The sequence below is a fragment of the Mirounga angustirostris genome, unplaced genomic scaffold (assembly GCF_029215605.1).
Source record: "Mirounga angustirostris isolate CCGP_5_RB_7025 unplaced genomic scaffold, mMirAng1.0.hap1 SCAF_8, whole genome shotgun sequence".
Classification (NCBI taxonomy): Eukaryota; Metazoa; Chordata; class Mammalia; order Carnivora; family Phocidae; genus Mirounga; species Mirounga angustirostris.
In genome coordinates this window covers 40,894,252-40,911,566 of record NW_026991716.1, presented here as the reverse complement: position 1 = coordinate 40,911,566, position 17,315 = coordinate 40,894,252, and the positions used below count along the sequence as shown (strand labels likewise).

Sequence of the window (17,315 nt, the reverse complement as noted above, 5' to 3'; positions counted from 1 at the left end):
TTCTATCAAATTAGAATAATCTATTCTTTGCATGTTTGATACAAAATTACAGATGAGGTACGTTTGCTTGGGTTTTTTTTGGGCTTTGATTTTTTACTGCTGATTTAATTTCTTTAAAATTTATAAAACTATTCAGGTTTTTTATTTCTTTTTGAGTCAGCTTTGGGCATTTCTATTTTTTTTTTTTTTAGAAATTTATCCATTTCACCACAGTATCAACATATTTGGCATAACATTGATCATGATATTTTGTTATTACCCATGATGTGATACGGGTAATTTCCTCAGATCTGCTGTTCTGAACCCTAATTACCTTTATAGCTGAATCTAGTCTGGTTAATTTTTTTTCATCCATATTAATTATTGTGGTAAAACATACATAACTTAAAATTTACCACTTACTTATTTTTAACTGTACAATTCCCTGGCATGAAATACATTCAAAATGCTGTGCTATCATCATCACTATTTATTGTTTAGAAGTTCTTATCATCCCAGACAAACTCTCTACACATTAAGCAAAAACTCTCCAATCCCCTTGTGTCCTTTTTTCTATTTCCTGTCTCTATGAATTTTCTTATTACAGGTAACTCATATAGGTGGCAGCATACAATATTTGTCATTTTTGTCTGGCTTTAGTTAGCATACTGTTTTTAAAGTTCATTCATGTAGGAGCATGTATCAGAACTTCTTTCCTTTTTATTGCTGAATAATATTTAGTTATATGCGTATATTTTGTTTATTCATTCGTTAATGGAGATTTGGGTTGTTTCTACCTTTTGACAATTCTGAATAATGTAGCTATGATCATTGGTGTACACATACCTGTTTGAATCCCTGTTTTCAATTTTCATTTCTTTGGAGGTATATACCCATGAGTGGAATTGCCAGGTCAAAAGCTCATTCTGTGTTTGACATTTTCCAGAACCACCCAACTGTTTTTCCACTGTGGCTGTACCATTTTGAATTTTCTCTAGCAATGTACAGTGTTTCCAGTTTCTCTGTGTCCTAGCCAGCACTTTCCATTTTGTTGGCAATAGCCATTCTTCTGAGTTTGAAGTAGCATCTCAATGTGGTTTTGATTCGTATTTGTCTAATGACTGATGATATGAGGATGTTTTCATTTGCTATTGGCTATTTGTATATTTTCATTGGAGACATATCTATTCAAGCCTGTTGAATTTTAAAATTGGCAAATTTTAAAATTTTAAAATTTTAAATTGTTATGTTATAAGAGTTTATAAATATATTCTGGTAATTCATCTGATATATTATTTTCAAATATTTTCCTATTAAGTGGGTTGTCTTTTCACTGTCTTGTCCTTTGATGTATAAAGGTTTGTAATTGTGATGAGTTCCAATTTATTTATTTTTTCTGTTGTTGCCTGTTATTTTGGTGTCCTAGTTAAGAAACCCTTGCCAAATTCAAGGTCATGAAGATTTCCTGGTTTTATTTTAAGAGGTTTATAGTTTTAGCTTTTTTAATTTAGGTCTTTGATCTATTTTGAGTATATTTTTTTATATGGTACAAGGTAAGAATCCACCTTCATTCTTTTGCATGTGGATATCTTGTTTCCCTGCATCAGCTGTTGAAAAGACTGTCCCTTCCAAATTGGTTGTTCCTGGTACCCTTATTGAAAATCAGTTGTACATAATGCAAAGTTTTATTTCTGGGCTCTCTATTCTATTCCATTTGTCTATCCTCATGCCAGCATTACATTTTTTGTTCTTTCACCCATAGCCTCAGGCAAGATCGCCAGAGTGCTTTCACACACAAGTCATCACTGACTTCATATTTGGTTCCTCAAACTGATCTCCTGCCTTGCTTGGGTTCCCAGCATTCTTTGCTATATCTTGAATACAATGCCAGATGAAATCCAGATTATTGGCTACTATGAATAATTAGATGCCTTCAGAATAAATTTTTGCTCCAGGGCTCTGTATCCAGTGGAACTGTATTTTCTCATCTTCTCAGCCTTCTATCTCCTACACTGATGGTTAAAACAAACTTTAAATGTAATTTGTTAATATAGTATTGTGCATTTTCAAACGTCCTTTACCAGGAAGGGATTCTCTGCATATCTGGTCCACCATATGAAAGTTGAGAAAAGTACTTTTAAGTACTTTTAATAATCCATTCTTGACAATCTGTTGTATATAATTAGAAATGATAAATTGTGGCATTTATATAAATTTTTCTAAGCAACTTTTCATTTTAATTACATTACTTGCTTAATTACATTGCATGCTTTTATAATGTTCTAAATAGCTATTAGTATGTTTCTTTATTAGTACTTTGGGTATGGTAACATGATTTTCTAGTGGCCAATATTATGAAGTAGTTGTTAATATTTTCTATTTGAAATAGTAAATGCCCTTAAAAATGACTGCACAGATCAAGAAATAGCATAGCTAACACTGCATTTTCTTTGGAAGTTGTAGCTTGTGTGGGAGAGATGCAATTCTTTGTCCATAGAAAATTGTACATCCACTCTGAATATTTGAGAGAACAAGTTATACTTTATTAACAGATTATGATAATCAATATCTTTCACTTTTTGCCTTTGTTAGTTTTTAATATTGGTATGCTAATTTTTTTTTTTTTTTTTTGGCAGGTTTTCTTTAGGTGATGCTAGGAGGCCTCTACATGAAACAGCAGTTTTGGTAGAAGATGTGGTACACACACAGTTAATTAATCTGGTAAGAGCACATATAATCTTATTTGATGTTTCTCCATTCTGCTTATATTGGGATTGCAACCCAGCACTTGTTTTTAAAGATTGTATTTACATTTGAAATTCTTTATTTTGTCTGCTGGATTGAGGTGTAATTTACATAAAACAAAATTTTACTGCTCTAAGTACATAATTCAGTGAGTTTTGACAACTGAATACTGTCCTATGACTCTGAACACAATCACAGTATAGAACATTTTCATCATCCAAAAAAGTTCTCTTGTGCCCCCGGGTAGTTAGTCCTTTCCCCCCTTCCCTGACCCCCTGGTAACACTGAACTGTTTTCTATCACTGTATTAGTACAGTTTTTCTAAATTGCTTTTCAAAACTTTTCTGTATTTCACTTTAGACTTATAGAAGAACTGCACAAATGGTACATAGAATGCTCAGATACCTTTCATCTTCCTCTGTTAACATCTTATGTAACCACGGTACAATTATCAAAATCAGGAAATAATGTTGGTATAATATTTTTAATGAAATTACCAACCTTATTCAATTTCCATCAGTTTTCTTTTTAATGTTCCTTTCCTGTCCCAGTATCTAGTCTGGGGTAACAATTCATAATTAGCTATCTTGTCTTTGTAGTCGGCCCCTTTCTAGGATAATTCCTCCATCTTTCCTTGTTTCATGGCCTTGACACCTTTTTAAACATACCAGACAGTTGTTTTATAGGACGCTCTTCCTTTTTCAATCTGTCTGATATTTTCTTATGATTAGAACGTGGCTGTGCATTTTTGCCAAGAATACCACAGAAGTAATGAGTCCTTCTCAGTGTGTTGCATCAACATGGTCATGTTCTTGATGTTTTTTTTGTGATTTTAACCTTGATAAATTGATTAAGGTGGTATATACACTGAATTTTTTCACTATAATGAAGTTACAAGTTTCTTCATTTTGTAATAAATATCTTGGGGGAGGTATTTTGTGACTCTGCAAATATTTTCCTTCTCTAAAAATTTGTGCCTATTTATTTTACCATTCATCAGTGGATCTTGTCTGAGACCGTTATGACTGTTGGTATTTGCCTAATGGTGGTGTTCTGTTTTCTGCTTTCCTTTTATATTTTTTAATTGCAATTATTCTTAAAGGATTATCTATCTTTTATCACCATTTATTTATTCAATTTTTAATATATATTTGAATGGACTAATGTATATTTAAATTTTATTCTTAAGATCATTATGCAGTAATATCATTATTTATTTGTATTGCTTAAGCTGTTATAGTGTTGGCCATTAGGAACACTGTCATGTCCTTTTCCCATTTGTCCATCAGGTTTTTGATCCTGTGTCCCATATATATTAGAGATATCAATCCTTTGTAGTATATGATACAAATATATTCTTTCAGTGTGTGAGTTATCTTTTGACTTTGATTTTATGACTTTTTTTAGACATACAAATATTTTAATTTCAACAGAGCCAAATATATCAACCTTTTATTGTCTTAGAATTTTGAAACATATTTAGAAAGTCTTACCTTATGCTGAATTTGAAGAGGAATTCACCCATGTTGCCTTCTGAGACTTGTATGGTTTCCTTTTTAACATTTAGGTCCTTAATCCATTTGTAGCTTATTCTTGTTATCATGTGAGATGTGTATCTAATTTTATCTTTATCCAAATGACTACCCAGTTATACCATCATCATTTATTAAAAAGTCCACACTTTTTCTAATGATCTGAGATGCCTCCTTTATCATATACTAAATAAGCATATTTGGTATTTATTTATGATTTTATATTTATTACCAGTGTCTTATTTTTCTATGCATGTGATAATACATTTTAAATTATATAGGTTTTATGGTGTATTTTAAAGATTATTACAACTAGACTCCTTGTAATTTTTCTTTCTGTGTGTTCCTGGTTATTCTTGTATGTTTATTTTTTTATATGAATGTTAGTATTAGATTCTAGCTCCATAAAATAGCTTTTTGGTGTCTTTATTGAGATTTCATGAATTTATAAATCAGTTTAGAGAGAACTGCATCTTAAGAATGTTGACTCCCATCTAAGAATAGGGAATGTCTTTACCTTTTTTGAAAACCACTTTTGTGTCTTTCATGAGTGTTTTAACATTTTTTTTCTATAGGCTTCACATATTTATTACATTATTCCTATGTATTTGATCTTTGTTACTACTACAAATGGAACATCTGAAACTGAAATACATAAATCTACAGATTCAAGGAGCTGAGCCAACTCCAAGCAGGGTAAACCCAAAGAAATGCATGTTAAACTGCTGAATACAAAAGACATAAATCCTAAAAGCACCCAGATTCATTACCATAAGGAAACAATGACTTGAAAGACAGCAGAATTTTCATTAGAAAACATGGAGACTAGGTCTAAAATGAGCCTCTTGTAGTCAGCATATAGATGGATTGTGTTTTTTTATTCATTCTCATACCCTATATCTTTTGACTGGCACATTTACATTCAGAGTGATTATTGAGAGATACGAATTTAGTGCCATTGTGTTACCTGTTGAGTTGGTATTTCTGGTTTTGTTTCTGACCCTTTCTTGTCTTTGTTGCTTTTTGGTCATTTTGTCTCCACTCACAGTCCCCATTAAAATTTCTTGCAGGGCTGGTTTAGTGGTCATAAACTCCTTTAGTTTATGTTTGGGAAACTCTTTATCTCTCTTTCTATTTTGAATGACAGCCTCGCTGAATAAAGAATTCTTGACTGCATATTTTTCCCAATCAGCACCTTGAATATTTCCTTCCACTCCTGTCTGGCTTGCCAAGTCTCTGTGGACAAATCTTCTGTGAACCTGTCTTCCCCTGTAAGTTAAGGACCTTTATTCCCTTGCTTCATTGGCAAGCGAAGTCAAACTTTCACTATTTGCAGATGACATAATACTCTATGTAGAAAACCTGAAAGACTCCACCAAAAAATTGCTAGAACTCATACATGAATTCAGCAAAGTCACAGGATATAAAATCAAGAAATCTGTTGCATTTCTATATAACAATAAATGAAGTATCAGAAAAAGGAATCAAGGAATTGATTTCATTTGCAGTTGCACCAAAACAATAAGATACCTAGGAATAAATCTAACTAAAGAAGTAAAAGATCTGTACTCTGAAAACTATGGAACACTTAAGAAAGAAATTGAAGAGGACACAAAGAAATGGAAAAGCATTCCATGCTCATGGATTGGAAGAACAAACATTGATAAAATGTGCTACCCAAAGCAATCTACATATTTGCATCAAAATACCACCAGCATTTTTCACAGAGCTAGAACAAACAATCCTAAAATTTGTCTGGAACCACAAAAGACCCCAAATAGTCAAAGCAATTCTAAAAAACAAAAACAAAACTGGAGGCATCACGATTCTGGATTTCAAGCTATACTACAAAGCTATAGTCATCAAGACAGTATGGTACTGGCACAAAAACAGACACACAGATCAATAGACTAGAGTAGACTACCAAGAAATGGACTCACAACTATATGGTCAACTAATCTTCGACAAAGCTGGAAAGAATATCCAATGGAAAAAAGTCTCTTGAACAAATGGTGTTGGGAAAACTGTACAGCAACATGCAGAAGAATGAAACTGGATGACTTTCTTACACCATACACAAAAATAAATTCAAAATGGATTAAAGACCCAAATGTGAGACCGGAAACCATCAAAATCCTAGAGGAGAACACAAGCAGAAACCTCTTTGAACCTCATCCATAGTATCTTCTTATTAGACATGTCACCCCAGGCAAGGGAAACAAAAGCAAAAATGAACTATTGGGACTTCATCAAGATAAAAAGCTTCTGCACAGCAAAGGAAACAATCAACAAAACTAAAAGGCAGCCTACAGAATGGGAGAAGATATTTGCAAATGGCAAAACTGATAAAGGGTTAGTATCCAAAGTCTACCAAGAACTTATCAAACTCAACACCCAAATAAAAACAAATAACCTAGTTAAGAAATGGACAGAAGACATGAATAGGCACTTTTCCAACAATGACATCCAGATGGCTAACAAACACATGAGAAGGTGCTCAACGTCACTCAACATCAGGGAAATACAAATCAAAACCATGATGAAATACCATCTTAACACTTGTCAGGATGGCTAAAAATTAACAACACAAGAAACAACAGGTGTTGGCGAGGATGCAGAGAAAGGGGAACACTCTTGCACTGGGAATGCAAACTTGTCCAGCCACTCTGGAGAATAGCATGCAGGTTCCTCAAAATGTTAAAAATAGAACTACCCTATGATCCAGTAATTGCACTACTAGGTATTTACCCAAAGGATACAAAAATACAGATTCAAAGCGATACATGCACTCTGATGTATTATCAGCATTATCAACAATAGCCGAACTATGGAGAGAGCCCAAATGTCCGTTGACTGATGAATGGATAAAGATGTGGTATACACACACACACACACATACACACAATATGGAATATTACTCAGCCATCAAAAATGGAAATTTTGCCATTTGCAACGACGACATGGATGGAGCTACAATGTTTTACGCTAAGTGAAATAAGTCAGTCAGAGAAAGACACCATATGATCTCTCACCCACATGTGAAATTTAAGAAAGAATCTAGATGAACATATGGGAAGGGGAAAAAGAAAAAAAGGAAAGAGAGAAACAAGCCATAAGAGACTCCGAACGATGGAAACAAACTGAGGGTTGATGGAGGCAGGTGGGTGGCAGATGGGCTAGATGGGTGATGGGTATTAAGGAAGGCACTTGTTATGAAGTGCACTGGGTGTTATATGTAAGTGATGAATCACTGAATTCTACTTCAGAAACCAATACTGTACTGTATGTTAACTACCTGAAATTTAAATTAAAAAAAATAATTTAAAAAAAAAAGACGATATGGAGACTAGAAGGAAATACAAGTTTTAAAGTACTGCGTATAGAATTTTCAGTTGACAGCTATTTTTCTCTAACTCTATATTCACATGGCCTTCTCTCCTTTGTCCCTGTGTCTCTGTGTCCTTTTATCTTAAAAAAATGATCAGATATTTACTGTTTAGTGTATTAAATCTATACATGCTGTCATCTTCACATCACAGTGTTATAGCTTTTCCTTTAAATGCAATTAAAATATAGTAGGAAGTAGGGGTGCCTGGGTGGCTCAGTCGTTGGACGTCTGCCTTCGACTCAGGTCATGATCCCAGGGTCCTGGGATCGAGTCCTGCATCGGGCTCCCTGCTTGGCAGGAAGCCTGCTTCTCCCTCTCCCATTCCCCCTGCTTATGTTCCTTCTCTCGCTGTGTCTCTCTCTGTCAAATAAATTAATAAAATCTTTAAAATATATATATATAGTAGGAAGTATGTATAATCTTTTACATTTACCCACATATTTACCATTTTCCATGCTCATCATTTGTTCTTATAGGTATGAATTGCCATTTAAATAATTTCCTTCAGCCTGAAAACACTAACATTTCTAATAGAGCAGGTGTGCCAGTGATGAATTATCTTTAGTTTCTACATCTGAACGTATCTATTTTCACCTTTTTTCTTGAGGTGTATCTTTTCTATATGTGGAATTCTAGTTGCTAATCTTTTCATTTTAGCTGTGCAAATGTGCCACTCCAGTGTTTCTCAGCATACATTAGTTTCTGATGACAGGTCAGCTCTTACTCATTTGTTCTCATCTGTAACATGTTGTCATTCTCTGGCTCGTTTCAAGATTTTCTCTTTATTGTTGGATGTTAGAAGTTTGATGTATGGAGGACTTTCTTCATGATTATCCTGCTTGCAAGTTTGCTGATCTTGTTGGATCTGGAAACTAATGTTTTCTGCCAATTTGCAGAAGTTTTTGGCCATTATTTTATGTTTGTGTTTTTCATTCTTCGATTTCAATCACATGTGTGCTGAACCATTTGTTATTGTTTCACAAATCTCTGAGAGCCTCTAAATTAATTTTTTTTTTTTAATTCTTCCCCTCTGTTTAGTTGTTACTTTGTTTGGCTTTGTAGTTTCTACTGATTTATCTTTAACTTCACGGATTCTTCTGTAATCTTTATTTAGTCAATCTGATATATTTTTCATTTTAATAGTATTCTCTGTTATACTATGTGAAAATGTATCTTATTGGGCTATAATATCCCTTTTTAAATTATGGACACATTTTTATATTCTTTCATTTCAAATATAGAAGTTTCAAGTTAAATATAGAAGTTATTTGATGATGGTCATTGCAGTAGTATAAAGGAGAATTTGTTTAGGTCTTTCCTCATAATAAAGGAACTTCTTATTACATATACATGTAATAAGCCATGCATTATTTGGATAATAACTTTGATCTGTGTTTCTGAGACTGACCCTGTCCAAATCTCAGTAATTGTAAAGTGGAATGAGATACCTCACTAGAGGAAGGTCTTGCTTTTTTTCTCTTTGCCATATTAAGGCATGTATTAGTGTGAGTTCTTCAGATAAAAAGAATAATAGAGAAATGTTTTTAAAGTTAGTCCTTTCTTAGCATTGTATATTTGCAGCCATTACAAAATATATGTGTGTCTATGTGTATATGTGTTTTATGCCCTGTCTTATAATTCTCTATACATTTAACTCTTAAGACTAGTTTTTTCTTTAATTCTTTTTTTTTTAAAGATTTTATTTATTTATTTGAGACAGAGAGAATGAGAGAGAGAGAGCACATGAGAGGGGGGAGGGGCAGAGGGAGAAGCAGGCTCCCCGCCGAGCAGGGAGCCCGATGCGGGACTCGATCCAGGGACTCCAGGATCATGACCTGAGCCGAAGGCAGTCGCTTAACCAACTGAGCCACCCAGGCGCCCTCTTTAATTCTTTTATTTCCATGTTTTTTGAGATATAATTGACATGTAACATGTAAGATTAAGGTGTACAATAACATGATTTGCTATTTATATTGTGAAATGATTACCACATTAGGTTTAGTAAACACATTCATCACCACATATTTAACATTTTTTGTATGAGTGATGAAAATATTTAATATCTACACTCTTAGCAACTTTCATGTATACAATAAAGTATCATTAGCTATATTTATCGTGCTGTGCATTAGGTCCTCAGAACTGATACATTGTATATTTGGAAATTTTACCCTTTGAAGCACAGTGTTGCATTTCTTCCACCCCTAAGCCCCTGGCAGCCCCCAGTCTACTCTCTGTTTCTATGAGTTTGGTGTTTTGTTTTGTTTTTTTAAGATTCTGCATATAATAAGATCATACAGTAGATGTCTTCTCTTTCTGACTTATTTCACTTAGCATAATGCTCTCAAGGTTTATTTTATGTTGTTGCAAATGGGAGGAATTGCAGGGGTTTTTTTGTGTGGCCAAATAATAGTCCATTACATATATACATGCACAGATGCATCACATTTTCTTTATCCATTCATCCATGATCCACATTTGGGTGGTTTCTGTGTCTTGGCTATTGTAAATAATGCTGCAGTGTATATTGTGGTGCAGTTCATTTCAAAGATTTTATTTCTTTTGGATATACACCCAGAAGTAGGATTGATGGCTCTTGTGTCAGGTTTTTTTTTTTTTTGAGGAACTTTCATACTGTTTTCCATTGTGGCTATCTCAATTTACTTTCCTACCAACAGTGCACAAGGGGTTGCTTTTCCCCACATCTTCAACAGCACCTGTAGTCTCATATCTTGTTGATAATAGTTCTTCTAGCATGGATAATACCTCGTTGTGGTTTTGATTTGCATTTCTCTGAGGACAAGTGATGTTGAACACTTTTTATATACCTTTTGGCCATTTTTGTATCTTCTTTGGAAAAATGTCTATTCCGGTCCTTCCCCAGTTTTCAGTTTGCCAACACTTTCATGTTCATGTTTTATTTGATAATCATTAAATCTCAGGCGGAAAAACAGAGAGGATATTATATTTTCCAATTTGAATGTCCATGTATAGAGAAACAACTCATCCAAGACACAAAGCTTATTAAGGGCTGGGGTTGGAACCAGAATTGAGGCCTCCTGACCCTCATTCTGTGCAGTTTTTTAAAAAATTATTCATTTTTTGCTATGGAGTTGTATGATGTCCCTGAATATTTTGGATATTAACCTCTTACCAGATATATGGTTTGCAAGTATATTCTCCCATTTCATAGGATGCCTTTTGATTTTATATTGATTGTGACTTTCGCTCTGCAACAGCTTTTTTATTGATGTACTCTCAGTTGTTTATTTTTTGCTGTGCTTTTAGTGTCCTATCCAAAATATCATTGCCCAGACCAATATCAGGGAGTTTTTTATCTAGGTTTTCTTCTAAGAGTTTTATGGTTTCAGTTCTTATATTTAAGTCTTTATTCCATTTTGAGTTAACTTTTGTGAGAGGTGTAAGATAGAGGTCCAGTTTCATTCTTTCACATGTAGTATCCAGTTTTCCAATACCATTTATTAAAGAGACTGTTTAAACTCTCTTCAATGGAGATTGAATATTCTTAGCTCCCTTATGAAATATTAGTTCATCAGGTGTGCATAGGTATATTTCTGGGATCTTAATTCTGTATCATTCATCTTTGTGTGCATTTTTATGCCAGTACTATGCTGTTTTTAATTACGATAGCTTTGTAGTATAGTCCAAAATCAGCCTGTGATGTTTTCTTCTTTTTTCTCAAGACTGCTTCAGTTATTCAGGGTCTTTTGTGGTACCATATAAATTTTAGCATTGTCTTTTCTATTTCTGTGAAAAATGCCATTGGAATTTTGATAGGGATTGCATTGAGTCTGTAGATGGCTTTGAATAATATGGACATTTAAATAATATTAATTTTTCAATCCATGAGCACGAGATAGCTTTCCATTTTTTGTGTGTGTGTTGTCTTTAATTGCTTTCATCAATATCATAATTTTTCAGTGTAGTGACATTTCACCTTATTGGTGAAATTTAATTTTTTTTTTGACGCTAATGTAAATGTGATTCTTTTCTTTATTTCTCTTTCAGGTAGCTCATTGCTAGTGTATAGAAATGTAACTGATTTTTGCATATTTACTTTGTATTTTGCAACTTTACTGAATTTGTTGGTTTTAATGGTTTCTTTGTGGATTCTTTATATTTTCTACATGTAACATCATGTCATCTGAAAACAGTTTTGTATCTTCCTTTCTAATTTGAATACTTTTTATTTATTTTTCTTGCCTAATTTTTCTGGATAGGGCTTCCAATAGTATGTTGAATAAGAGTGGTGAGAAATGGACACCCTTGTCTTGTTCCTGATCTTAAAAGAAAAACTTTTAATCTTTCACTTGATACTAGCTATTGGCTTGTCATATATGGCTTTTACTATATTGAGTTATAGTCCTTCTTCATGTAATCTGTTGAGAATTATTATCATAAAAGGGTGTTGAATTTTGTGAAATGTTTTTTCTGCATCTATTACAAGGGTCATATGCTTTTTATCCTTCATTCTATTTAAGTAGCATATCACACTTAATGATTTGTGTATATTGAACCAACCTTGGATCCCAGGGAAAAATTCCACTTGATTATAGTGTATGTTCTTTTTAATGTACTTTTGAATTTGGTTTGCTAGAATTTTATTGAGAATTTCTGAATCTGTATTCATCAGATATATTGGCCTGTAGTTTTCTTTTATTGTAGTGTCCATATCTGACTTTGGTGTCAGTTTAATGCTGGCCTCACGAAATGAGTTTGGAAGTGTTCCCTCTTCTTCAGTTTTTTGGAAGAATTTGAGGATTGTCTTCTTTAAGTATTTGGTAGAATTTACCAGTGAAACTGTCTGATCCTGGGCTTTTCTTTGTTGGGAGATTTTGATTACTGCTTCAACTTCTTAGTCATTATTGGTCTGTTCAGATTTTCCATTTCTTCATGATTCAGTCTTGGTAGGCTGTATGTTTCTAGGAATTTATCCATTTCATCTAGGTTATGCATTTTGTTTTCATTTAATTCCTCATAGCAGCCTTTTATGATATTCTGCATTTCTGTGGTACCAGTTGTAATGTCTATTATTTCTTTTATAATTTTACTTGAGTCTTCTTTTTCTTTCCTCATTAGTTTAGCTACAGATTTGTCAATCTTTATATTTTCAAAAAAAAGTCCTAGTTTTATTAATTTTTTTTTCTATTGTGTCTCTAGTTTCTATTTTGTTTATTTTTGCTCTAATCTGTATTATTTCCTTCTGCTATCTTTGGGCTTAGTTTGCTCTTTTATTTTTAATCCTTGTGGTATGAAGTTAGGTTGTGTATTTGAGATCTTTCTTTATTCTTAATGTAGGCATTTATTGCTATAAACCTCCCTCTTAGAACTGGTTTCACTGCATCCCAAAAGCTTTGGTATGTTCTGATTTTGTTTTTGTCTCAAGCTATTTTCTGTTTTCCCTTTTGATTTCTTCTTTGATCCAGTGGTTATTCAGAAGAGTGCTATTTAATTTCTGCATACTTGAGAATTTTCCAGTTTTCCTCCTGTTATTGCTTTCTGGTTCCTTACCATTGGGGTCAGAAAAAAAAATACTTGATTTGTGATTTCAATCTGTAGACAGAAATGTTTCCTGCCTGGTTCTTGTGCCAGCAGGACTCCTTGAGACAGTAGCCAGGAAGGACTGGAGCCCACTTATAGGGCCCTTTCAGAATCTACAGAAAGACCAAGTTTGTTGGGCTTACCTGCAGGGGCTTCTGGACAATGGCTAAGGGGGTTGAAATCAGTGCACAGACCATTTCAAGTTCCATAGCTGGGACTGAGCTTCTCTACTACCTGAGGCACAGGTGGGCATGACTCCTTCCAGGTCCTTTGGTATATGGTGTGGGTGATGGTACAGTGGCCACACAGGGCTGTAGCCTAGGCCTTGGGAGTACAGGATTGTTTCTGGGTCTGTAGCCAGTACCACGTTCAGTGAATCAGTTGCAAAACAGCTCTTGTCAGCCTCGGACTGTACTGGACTTTCACAGTCTCCTACCTGGGTCCTAAAGCACACACGTGGCCCTTTTGTCCATGGATGGTGGCCACATTATTGTTGCTGAGGGTGAATGTAAGCATGGGAGCTCTCAATTGGCCATTTTCCTGACATCACTCCCCTCCTTTAATTCTTTGAATATATTTATAATATATTCTTTAAAGTCTTTATCTTCTAAATTCAGTATATGGATCACACTGGAATCCATTTCCATCGACACCTCTATTTACTGTTACCCTTTTATTTCTTTGCATCCCTAGTACTTTTTGTTTGAAAATTGGATATTGTAGATGATATACTCTTATGACTCCTCTCTGAAAATTTTGGTTGTTTTTCTGTCAGCTGGCAGGTAACTTGCCTGGACATAAAATGTAAACTCTGCCATGTTGTGAGCCAGTTCACATCTCTGCTAAGTTCTTACAACTTCCTGCTACTACTTTTTGGCTTCATCTCTTTTGCATCTCCTGTGAGCTTGTGCATTTCAGCACATTTCAACTCTTCAAAGGAAAGAAAAACATAATAAGAAAAAGTTGTTTAAATATTGATACTTCCTTAACTTAGAATACAATGCAGCCACTACACATTGTGATGTATTATGTTTTCTTACTACTTTGATTTTTTGTATTTGAAGTGTATTGCTTGTATTACATATGGCAAAATCCATGTTTTTTTTTTCTTGTTTTTCCACTCTATGTGTTTCGACAAATGCACAGAGTCTTATAACTACCAACAGTCAAGATTCAGAACTATTACATCACTTCCCCCCAAATTCCCTTGTTTTACGCATTTGTATTCACACTCCTCTTCCTTATCACAACCTCCTGCCTCCTTGAGGTCTCCATTCACCTTTGTTGGAGCAGAATGATAGAGCTTCTCATAACTTTTTGTGTGTGCCTGGTAATCAGACCTAAATTTACATGGTTTTTGTCTCCAGGGTAGGAGTTACTAGTGCAAAATAAAACCCATGAAACTCACTGCCAGATTTTTGTATTTCAGGTTCTCATTTCCTTCTCAAGTCTGCGTCCTACCATTTACTATTCAGAATTCTCAGATAGTTGTTGCATGCACTATATCCAGGGTTTTTATTGTATTCATTGTGAGAAGCAGTGTGGAGTGTGCTTACTCCAACTTAACTGGCTGGATATTTGAATTTAATCATTTTTCTAAACATTGTTGTATTACCTGATTCAGTGAATCCACTTTCTTTTTATTTAAAAACTTTTTATTGAGGCATAATTGACCTATAATTTTATATTAGTTTCAGATATGTAACATAATGATTCAATATTTGTATATATTGCAGAATGATCACCACAATCATGAATTTCTCTAATTTTGTTTTTCTTTCTTCTTTTTTGCCCTCTTTGCATTATAATCTTGGTACATTTTTATCATGGCACATTTGTTACACAGTGTTACCTAAGAATTCCTATTTCTGATATTGATGTAAGTAAAAGTATATGTTTCCAAATAGGGATTCATTTGCAATTAAGTGAAATAGTTTATTAATTTCAGATTTAAGCTTGTCAATTAAAGAAGAGCTTGGTTGGTTAGTTATCTTTGATGGTAGTCTCCTGATATTCTTGAAGTTTATACATCTGTTTCTCTTAGTTTTAGCCTGCATGTCAGAGACCTCTTTTGATAGTTTTTAAAACAATATTTATTTATTGTTTGAAAACTACCACATTATGTTTTGATGTCACTTGGTGATATCTGGATGCAACCCAAACATGCATAGGGCTGTTATATATAGATAAGTCTTTAGGAATTGCTATTCAGAAAGCTGTGGTGTTTTCAATGCTGCAGTGTCCTTTCGGATCCTGTAGTCATAGTATCTTAAAATACTCTCTTTGTATTTACTGTTCAGTATGCGGGAATCTCTATGGGACTAAATCTTTAGCCACACAATCTTAAATTGTATATAAGTGGCTATCAGTTGTTCTTTGAACATGAAAGTTATATTTTTAACAAGGTCCTAAAAACAAAAGTGTAAAGTAAGCCACCATTTTGTTTCTAGAGTGCTGTATACTGTTTCAAACTGTTTCTTGCTTTAATAGATCATTAGGTATTCTTTATTTCATGTATTCATTTTATGTGTTCATTAATTCAGTAAACCCTTATTGAGTGACTAATGTAGCTCTGATTCTACTGATACAAAGTGAATAAAAAATTGTCTTTGCCTTTGGGGAATTAACAGTTTTGTAATGTAATTGGACACATACAAATTAAATTTACAATCCAAAAGGAAGCGAATACACAATTTTCTTCAGTGCACATTCGACACTTTCCAAGACAGATAATATGTTAGGCCACAAAACAAGTCTTACTAAATTCAAGAGGATTGAAATCATATCAAGCATCTTTTCCAACCATAGTGGTATGAAACTAGGAATTAATTAAATATGTGAAGAAAACTAGGAAAATTCACAAATATATGAAGATTAAACAACATGCTATTAAACAACCAATTAGTGCTAAATGCCTACCTGAAAAAATCAAAAAAGTCTCAAACAACCTAACTTTATACCTAATAGAACTAGAAAAAGAAGAACAGACAAAACCAATGTTAATGAAAGGAAGGAAATAACAAAAATTAGAGCAGAAATAAATGAAACAGACTAAGAAGACAATAGAAAAGATCAGTGAAACTAAGAGCTGGTTCTTTGAAAAGATAAAATTGACAAACTTTAGACTCATAAAGAAGAAAAAGGAGGCCTCAAAATCAGAAATGAAAGAAATGTTACAACTGATACCACAGAAATATTAAGGATCATAAGAAACTACTATAAACAATTATATGCTAACAAATTGGACAACCTAGAGGAAATGAATAAATTCCTAGAAACACACAACCTTACCAAGACTGCATCTAGGTGAAACAGAAAATCTGAACATTGCAATTACTATTAAGGAGATTGAATCAGTAATCAAAAATCTCCCAATAAACAAAAGTCCAGGACCAGATAGCTCCACTAGTGAATTCTACCAAACATTCGAAGAAGAATGAATGGCAGTTCTTCTCTAAGTCTTCCAAAAAAAAAAAAAATAGAGTGGAAGGAATTCTTCCAAACTCATTTTACAAGGCCAGCATTACCCTGATACCAAACCCAGACAAGGAAGTCACAAGAAAATTCCAGGCCAATATCCCTGATTAATACAGGCCCAAACATCCTCAACAAAACATTAGCAAACTAACTCAGCAATGCATAAAAAGGATCATGTACCATGATCAAGTGGGATTTATTCCAGGGATGGAAGGATGGTTCAACATGCACAAATCAATTAGTTTGATACACCACATTTACAGAAAGAAAGATAAAAATCATATGATTACCTCAATAGATGCAGAAAGGCATTTGACAAAATTCAACATCCGTTTGTGATAAAAACTCTCAACAAAGCACATATAGAGGGACTGTACTTTAATAAGTAATAAGGGCCATATATGACAAACCCGAGCTAACATCATACTCAACAGTGGAAAGGGGGAAGCTTTTCCTCTAAGATCAGGAAGAATACAAGAATGCCCACTTTCACCACTTTTATTCAACATAATATTGGAACTCTTAGAGTAATCAGGCAAGAAAAAGAAGTAAAAAGCATCCAGATTGGAAATGAAAAAGTAAAATTTCCATTATTTGGAAAGGAAGAAGTAAAATCTCCACTGTTTATATTA

General features: G+C 33.7%; 1 protein-coding gene across 6 annotated transcripts in view; it reads left to right on the top strand.

Annotated features, from left to right (window-relative positions):
• The window catches only part of SUPT3H (SPT3 homolog, SAGA and STAGA complex component), a 562,051-nt gene that overhangs the window by 280,565 nt on the left and 264,171 nt on the right, over positions 1–17,315 (top strand). For all 6 annotated transcript variants that reach the window (XR_010413639.1, XM_064597675.1, XM_064597677.1 and 3 more), the window contains exon 3: positions 2,616–2,700. Coding sequence is in view for 5 of the 6 variants with exons in the window: in XM_064597675.1 (XP_064453745.1) it covers positions 2,616–2,700 (85 nt within the window). In the remaining variant the exon portion in view is untranslated. The remainder of the gene's footprint in view (positions 1–2,615; positions 2,701–17,315) is intronic.